The following is an 8,873-nucleotide window of genomic DNA, read 5'->3' as shown; positions in this document are numbered from 1 at the left end:
CTGACATTTTCCCAGTGCTGTGAATAAAGGAAGGCTATCTTGAATCTTAAACATATCATAATAAAGCTGGAAAAAAAATTTAATTTAAAAAAAAAAGAAACCTCTTAGTCTAAGAGCAAGCTTCAGATGAGAGATGTCCTAGGATCTTTCACACACCAAGAGCCAAGTTTGGGCACCCCCAAGAAAGTAGACTAAGTTTGCCAATTAAAGGAGATTGTCTGGTTTAAAAGGAAAACAACACCTATATGCTTTTTGTAATAGATGTTAAAGTAAAAGGACCTGGACAGTTTGAAATCAGAAGGATTAAAAAAGGTCAGGCAAACACTAACCAAAAGAAAACTTATGTAGCTATATTAAGACAAGCAAAATAAACTTGAAAACAAAAGTCATCATTAGGAATGGGGTCATTATGTAATCATAAAGCGAACCAAGAAGACATCACAGTTTAAAATATATATGCAAGTAATGAAATAGCTAAATAAATAGAAAATAAATCTACAAGTGATGAAACTTTAAGGCATGAAATTGTCATCACAGTGAGAGATTTCAACACCTCACTCAAGTAGTGATAGTTCAAGCAAACAGAAAATCAGCAAAATAGGTTTGAACACCATGGTTAAGCTTGACCCAATGGACATACATTGAATTCTGCATCCAGCAACGAGAGGGTGCACATTACTCTCAAGCACATATGGAGTATGTACAAAAATTGATCATGTACAAGATCATAGAATAAGTCAATAAATTTCAAAAAATAAGGCCACATTCTCAAAGCATAACAAGTTACATGACAATGACGTAAAAATCTATTTGCTGAGCTCCCCTGGTGGTCCAGTGGTTAAGACTCAGCGCTGCCAATGCAGGGGTCGCGGGTTCGACCCCTGATCAGGGAGCTAAGGTCCCGCAAGCCGCGTGGCGTGGCCAAAAAAAGGAAAAAAAATTCTTTGCTAACGGCTCGGGAGGCAGTGTAGAGTAGTGATTAAACGCGAGTATTCTGGAGCATGGTTTCAAATTCTGCTCTTAGTCACTAGGCATATGATCTCAGGCAAATTTGTTTCCTTCCTTCCTTCCTCCCTCCCTTCCTTCCCCGCTTGGCAGGTAGGATCTTAGTTCCCCAACCAGGGATCGAATCTGTGCCCCCTGCAGTGTAAGTACAGATCCCTAATCACTGGACTGCACGGGAAGTCCCTGAGGAAAATTTCTCACCCCACATGTGATGATGATCTTGTGTTCATCATTCATGTTGTTCAGCAGAGATCTTTATTCCACCTTTCCAACACAGTAGGATTGTACTTCCAGGCTCCCTCGTGGTTGAAAAGGTTCATATGACTGGTTCTGGCCAACTAGTGAGTGAGTTGGAACTACCATGTCATGGCTAGAGCACTTCATCACCTGAGACTTCCCGGAGCCATCTTTTCCCTCTTGACAGCCAGCAGCATTCAAGATGGTGGCTACTCTGTTAGCCTGGATCCCTAAATGACTAAAATTAACAGAGGCCCCTCTCCTTCAACGACCCACAAAATAATGAAGGTAGTATAGTGTGAGGAAGAAAACAAACTTCATTTAGGCACAGACCTTGGGAGTTTGTTACCACCGCCTAACCCGTCTGATATACCCATCCCAACTGATATAGACGTTGGTACCAGCAATGGATGCCGCTGAAGAATGGAAACCTAAATAATGAGGCCCTGGATTAGGGACTGGCAGCAGGTGGCAAAAAAACTGCTATCAGAGGATGGAAGGATTCATGTCATGGAGAAGTGCAACTTCAGTCCCCTGACAACTTGGAAGGTAGGTCATGTGCCAATGGATGTGTGGCCTTAGGAGAAGTAGCAAAGTGGTGTTAGTAGCATGTACTGGAGGCTGTTTCCATTTAACAATTTATATACGAAACACATGGGGGGCTTCCCTGGTGGCCCAGGGAATGTCCGCCTGCCAATGCAGGGGACACAGGCTCCAGCCCTGGCCCGGGAAGATCCTACATGCTGCGGAGCAACTAAGCCCGTGCACCACAACTACTGAGCCTGCGCTCTAGAGCCCACGAGCCACAAATACTGAAGCCCGGGTGCCTAGAGCCCGTGCTCTGCAGCAAAGAGTAGCCCCCGCTCGCCGCCAACTAGAGAAAGCCCGCATGCAGCAACGAAGACCCAACGCAGCCAATAAATAAACTTTAAAAAAGAGAAAAAAAGCTCTCTAAAAAAAAAATCATGTGTGACTGATTTCTCAGGCCTGACCACAGGCAAATAGGAAGGCTTCAGACAGCACAGCTGGTGGGACTAGGAGAAGCTGCCCTCCGCACCAGACCTGGGGCACAGCCGGCGCACTTCGATTTCTGAAGGGGCTTGCGGTCAAGGACTCAGGGCCCTCGGCAGGTAAACTTACATTCCTACCCGTCACCTTCATTCCACAGGTTTGTTTTGTGTGTGTGTGTTTGGCTGTGTGCAGCATGCAGGATCATAGTTCCCCAACCAGGGAAACCCGTGCCCCCGGCAGGGGAAGCACGGAGTCTTACCACTGGACCACCAGGGAAGTCCTCCATAGGTTTTGATCTGAGGACCTCTGCCTCCTTGTGGGGGAGGGGAGAACCTTGAAGACTTTTCCACCCCCAGCCTTCCCCATTCGTCCCCTCACCAGCAGCCTCAGGGTCCGTAAAATGTTGGAGCCTTTTTTTCAAGGGTGCCTTCAGCAGTAAGACATCCCCAAGGAGCTCTGATCCCCCAACCCTCGGCTGGGGCGCCTTTCCATGTGAGAATATGGAACAGGGGAGTTGGCGCTTTCTCCAGTTTTAGCCTTTTGCTTATTCCATCACAGTAAATGATTAAAGACTGAACTCTCATTTTCGGCTCCTTCAATCTTGAGTTCCTCCCACACCTGGCAGCTCAGCTCTCTCTCCCAGCTCAGCTGAGCTCCTTACAAACAAGATCCGTGGGCAGCACTCAATCAGGGACCAAAGAGGCAGGAATACCAGTAACTTTGTCTTCAGTCACAGACTTCAACCATCCTTCTCTTAGGAATCTCAGGGGGCATCCTGGGCTGTCCCAGAGACCCTGCAGAAAAGCTCAGCTGTCATCTTCCAGTTATTCAAAGTACTATCCTAAATCTGCCTTTCCCAATCAACAGCAAGAGTGGTATGGGGTTTTAAATGGTGTCAGCCTTGGATGCACATTAGAATCACCTGGGGGACTTACCAAAAACACCAATGCCAGGCCTTCCCCCTAGAGCGTCTGGTTTTAATTTCACCGATTTAGAGAATGAATACGTAGAGTTCTGCTCCAGGACACCCCAGATCTTCCATTCTCCAGCTCCATCACACCTTGGGTGATTCCTGTCACTTTCCTGAGCCTCAATTTCCTCATCTGTGATATCAGGGAGGGTAACACTTGCCTCCCAGGGGGTGTTATGGGAATTAAGTGAAACAAGGTGTCTGGAGGCACCTGGAACATACTACGTGCATGGTAAATGTTGTCTCCCTCAGAACGTGAATCAAGAGGAATTTCCTGTGAGCCCAAGAGCCAGGAAGACTACTTGGAAGAGTCAGACTGGCCTCCTTAAGGAGGAACACTGAGATTTGGTTGAGTGGACGGGCCAAGGGGCCACTCTCAGACCTGGTCAGCCAGGGCCCCTGCCCTGGGCCCCGCACCTACAGGGCTGCGCTCTGGCCTTCCTCTGCCTGCACCTTGCCCCATGGGGCAAGGAGTCCACACGGGCCGAGGGCCGTGCCCCCACGAGCCCACGCCACCACCTTCTAGATCCTGCACTGGGCACCCGGCGCCCAGCCTGAACAGCCCAAGTCCGCTTCCATCAATCTTCCCCAGGCCAGTCCTCCCAAGAAGGGACCACGCTCCCAGTTTACAACTCCAGTCCCAAGGGGCTTAAAGGAGGCTGTTTGAAGAGCAGGGGGTCGGATCTTGGATTTTAGGGCTGGGAGTCTACAGACATGCGTGTGAGCCCCTTCAGGAGGTGGGGCAGAACCAGGGGTGGGAAGAGAAAGGGGCAGGGCACTGGCCAGGGGTCTAACGTGTGCTCTCGCTCCAGGCCACACAGACATTTCCGGCAGCTCTGACGCCGGTGTGCATTTTACAGCAAATGTTAACCTGAACATTTACGTTTCAGTATCTTCTGCTATGTTTGTTCCCGTTATTAATTTAAAAACAACACTTTTTGCAATCAAATACATGCTTATCTCTATGCCTGGGACATCATAAGTGCTTGACAAATACGAGTGTTGCAGAGTCCAAACATACTCACTGCGGCTCCGATGTGGTTAAAGCATCTTGCTTGGTAGCAGGGCTGCAGCCGGGAGGGAAACTGCCAGTTGAAAAGAAGTTGGTTTCTTCCAGTTTAAAACAGTCCCTTTTGTTTTCTTTTCCCTCCCCGTTCTTCCTCCCCTTATTCCAAGGGGCATCGTGGTGGAGGAGGCTGAGGGACATCACGGTGAGGGTGAGGGTAGGCAGTAGGTGGGGTCTGTGTGTTCTTCCCACTGGTTCCTGCTGACTCTCTTTGAGTCAGGGTCCATCTCACCCTGTCTTTGAGCATCAGCCTCCAGCCTCACTGCACCTGCTGGGCTGGGCTCAACCGTGGCTCTTGTCAGGCTGCTGATTCTCTGAAACTCAGCAGCAAATTCCACCCAGCTGAACCAATTCCCAGGTTGAACCAATCCTCTTAGAAGCTCAAATAAGTTCCCTCCCCATCACTCCTCACCCCACCCACCACCCGCTCCAACCCAGGGCCTCTATGTTAACTGTTAATTCTCGGGTATTTTACACTGACAATAAGAGGAAAGTTGGGAGAAAGGGATAACACTCAGAGCTTTGTGCAGGAACTTCAGTTGCACGTTGCTTTCCCCAGTCACTTTCCAAAAGCCAGCAAGATGGGCATTTTAGCTGAAAGTTCCCATCCAGCCCTAGTGTTTTGGGCTGAATTGTATTCCCCCAAATCAAAATGTTGAAGCTCTAACTCTCAAATATGACTGTATTTGGAGGTAGGGCCTTTAAGGAGGTAATTAAGGTTCCGGGAGGTCATAAGGGTGGGGCTGTAATTTGAGAGGGCTGGAGTGCTTCTAAGAAGAGGAAGAGACCAGCATCTCTCTCTCCTCCCCTCTCTCTCTGTCTCTCTCTCCTTGTGCACGCAGAGAAAAGGCCATGTGTGGACCCAGGGAGAAGGCAGCCATTGACAAGCCAAGGAGAGAGGCTTCACCAGAAACCAGCCCTGCTGGTACCTTGACCCTGGATTTCCAGGCTCCAGGACTGTGAGAAGGTAAATGTCTATTGCCTAAGGCATGCAGACTGGTATTTTGTTAGGGTAGCCGCCGCAGTCTAAGATGCCTAGGGACCCCAATTTGATGCCTCTGGGAACCCAAGCAGGTCAGGTGCCCGGTGTCACTGCTACGTATGTCCTGAACCTCACTGCCCACTGGAATTACAGTCCCATACTTCCCCCGCCCCCATCCTCCAAAACCAGGTTTCAGCTTCCCTCCTATATTCCCTTAGTCCTTATTCCTATGCTTCTCCTGGGACTTACCATGTTGTTCCATTGGCCCAGGAACCCGTCTGCAGCTCAGAGACATTCTTCAGGAGGTTTTTTTCATGCCATGTCTCCATTGACGTTCCCACTTCAAGCAGCTTCAAACGTGGACTATAAATTTTCTCTGTGTGTATGTGGGAATGCTCACAGCAAGGAAAGAGGCCAAGTTTCCCCTGCCATGTCCCAGATCTGGAGGGACAGACACCTTGTAAGGAGGCTCCAAGAGCTCCTTATTGAGACTGAGCTGCCTCTGAGGAAGGACTGGACCCTTTAAGATTCCAGAAGGAATCATCCTGTTTCCTAGGAGTCCATTCCCAGCCTCAGGGTTTCATCCCAGCAATGAATCAATTAGCCTAGGACTGGAGAGAGGGCTTTTCAAAGTAAGGGAGCCAGCACAGATCTCAGTGGAAAGGCCATAGATTTTGGAGTCAGACTCCTGTGGGTTTGGTTTCTGGCTGTGAGACTTACTGGGGGATCTTAAGCAAGTCATGTCATCTCTCCAAACTGCAGTTTCCTCCTCTGTTATATAGGAATAATGATCCTCGCTTTGCAGGGTTTTAATGAAGATCTCACTTTGTTTGTGGAAATGCCTGGTTCGGGATTTTGCAGACATTTACTCCATTCACCCTCTTCTTCCTGAGTCAGTCTGGCCAGCAAATCTGAACTGTAGTTCTCCCCCTGCATTGTATGGAATAGCTTTTGTGTGTGCATTGTGGGAAGGGGAGGGGAGGCTGCCCTTTAGAAATCTGATTTATCTTCTTACTGTATGAAGGAAGTATGCCCTCAGAAAACACAAACTAACCATAACCTCTATCCAAGCACATCTTCAGGAAGGTAGACCCACTCTCCAAATGACGGATTAGGGAGCAATCATTCCTGGATGCAATGTCGATGACGTTGGCAATTGGCAATGGGGATTTCCTGAGTGGATGAGTGAATGAATAAATGAAAGGCCTTTTTGAGTCTTGGTTTTGGAACATTGCCAGCCCTCCTGGGATTGTTCTCTCTCCTGCTCCCTTTGGACTGCTTTTGAGAGCCAGAATTGAATGGACTGGGATTCAGGGCCTGCAGGAAATGCCCTTCAAAGACACACTTTCTGGGAGTCATTTTCCTGGTTATTTCTGAGACACTTGGTGATGCCACTTTGGGTGTGTTATGCCTTGTGGTGGGAATACTTTTTTTTTTTTTTTTTCGGTACGCAGGCCTCTCACTGTTGCCTCCTCTCCCGTTGCGGAGCACAGGCTCTGGACGCTCAGGCTCAGCGGCCATGGCTCACGGGCCCAGCCGCTCCGCGGCATGTGGGATCTTCCCGGACCGGGGCATGAACCCGTGTCCCCTGCATCGACAGGCGGACTCTCAACCACTGCGCCACCAGGGAAGCCCTGGGAATACTTTTTGAGGTGGGCTCACATCCTCCCTGCCTTGTTTTGTTATTTTGAAATCTAAGAAAAGGGTGGTACAGGGAGGCAGAGAAAGGACACAGAGAAGCCAGAGGGCCCTGCTCTGTGTGTGTGTCCTTGTGTTAGGACTTGTGGTCTGTTTAGCGTGGGCCATGTCAGGGAGAGGTAAGATCCCATTAGTGTACAGGAAATGGCAGTGAATTTAGAGGCGCAAAGACTGGCAGTTAAGTTCTACCTCCCTACTGGCTGTGCAACCAGTTTACCTTCAGAAGCTCTGTGGCTTCCCCTGTAAAAGGGTAATGGTAACAAAGCCATCTTGGGGCTGGTGTGCTGATTACACATACTAGGGAATGCAAAAGGGCTTCCTTGAAGAGTAAAGTACTAAATATATATTATGGTTAGGACTCTGGCTTGGAGTCAGACACATTGGGTGTGTTAGACTATACTACTGTCCGTCAATATCCAATGCTACTCCCTGGAGTCAGGCTTGGTCACATGACATGGTCAGTGTGTAAGAAGTGTCCCCTCAGTTCCAAAGGGGATTTTATAAGCTCATTATTTTCCCAGCTCTCTTCCCCTGCCCCTGTGACGAGTGAAGAGGGGCCCTGAAGAGTCAGGACCCTGAGTGATTGGAGTAAGCACAGTCCCCAGGCTGATCCTTGATAGACCCCTATCACCTGTTATCTTGGCTATTTTCGAGTTTGGGGGATTTGGAGATTTGGGGATAACTGGGTCTGGCCTCACTGATACACCTGGGTACTGTTTCTTTATGCCATTTAATAGAAAAGCGGTGCACAAAGAAAACACACATAGAGTAACACTGAACATAGCACAGTCTTAAGCATTATCTCAGGGACAGCCCGAGCTGGGTTGCTACTTGTTGGCGCTCTTGGGAAGGGGCCGATAGACCCCGACGACCACAGCGTGGTCCCTCTCATAGGGCTCCAGGGTCAGCTGCTCTTGAGGCTTCAAATTCTCCTGCTGCAACTTCCTCACCTCAGAAGCAAACACCGCCTCAGCAGAGGCGGTGGAGTCGATGCAATTGGCCTTGATGGAAATGAGGAAGTGGCCCCCGTTGCGCAGGAAGGTGTGGGCATTCAGAGCCACGATGCGGGACTGGTCTGGCTGGGCCACGTCGGCAAAGATCACGTCCACCATCCCGATGAGCATGCGGTACTTGAGGGGGTGCCGGGCGTCTTCGAGGACTGGGATGATGTTGGTTCTCTTCTTGGCCACGTTGACCAGATCGCGGCCGGCGCGGTGGGAGAACTCGACCGCGTAGACTAGGCCATCAGGACCGATGATGTCGGAGACGTGGGAGACGGTGGTCCCCGAGGCGGCACCCAGGTAGAGCACTTTGGACTTGGGCTTGATGTGAATCTGGTCGACCCCGCCCAGTATGGCCGCGGCCAGCTTGGAGCGGAAGGGGTTCCACGTGCGGTACTCCTGTTTCACGCCGCCCTCGGTCACCGTGACCCGCCGCTCGCCGTACACTGACTGGCCGGGCACCATATTCAGTGTGACCAGAGCGTCCTCCGCCCCGCGGTAGATAAAGACCCCCTCGTGCCGGTGCGGTTCCACGGATACCGTGGTGATGCCCTTCCTGCGGCGGTTCTTGCTCTTGGCCACGCCACGCCGCTGCCCGCCGCCTCCGCGGTCCCTGCCGTCTCCACCACCGCGCCCCCTGCCCCTGCCGCCTCCGAAGCCGCGCGTCCGCGCTCCGAAGCCGCCCTTGCCCCCCTGGCCGCCGCCATCGCCTCCCGGTCCTTTGCCCCCGCCTCCTCCTTTGCCCCCGCCTCCTCCTCCGCCTCCTCGCCCCCCGCCCCAGCAGCCACCTCCGCGGCCGCCAGACACCCCACCGCGCGCGCTCACCGCCGACTTCATGGCGCGCCCCGGGCGCCGGTAGGGGGGGGCGGGGGGGGGCTGGCGGCGGTTGTCAGGGGTTACCGG

At 51.1% G+C, this 8,873-nt stretch overlaps 1 protein-coding gene across 1 annotated transcript; it reads right to left on the bottom strand.

Annotated features, from left to right (window-relative positions):
* Window positions 1-7,720: 7,720 nt before the first annotated feature.
* On the bottom strand, window positions 7,721-8,807 carry FBLL1 (fibrillarin like 1). Its single transcript, XM_060146536.1, has one exon. It carries the CDS (start codon window positions 8,805-8,807, stop codon window positions 7,797-7,799), a length of 1,011 nt encoding a protein of 336 aa, XP_060002519.1. The 3' UTR covers window positions 7,721-7,796.
* Between the last annotated feature and the right edge of the window lie 66 nt (window positions 8,808-8,873).

This window comes from Lagenorhynchus albirostris, chromosome 3, assembly GCF_949774975.1.
Source record: "Lagenorhynchus albirostris chromosome 3, mLagAlb1.1, whole genome shotgun sequence".
In the NCBI taxonomy this organism is placed as follows: Eukaryota; Metazoa; Chordata; class Mammalia; order Artiodactyla; family Delphinidae; genus Lagenorhynchus; species Lagenorhynchus albirostris.
Note: the sequence above shows the minus strand (reverse complement) of the source record. Positions and strands in the feature narration are given on the sequence as shown.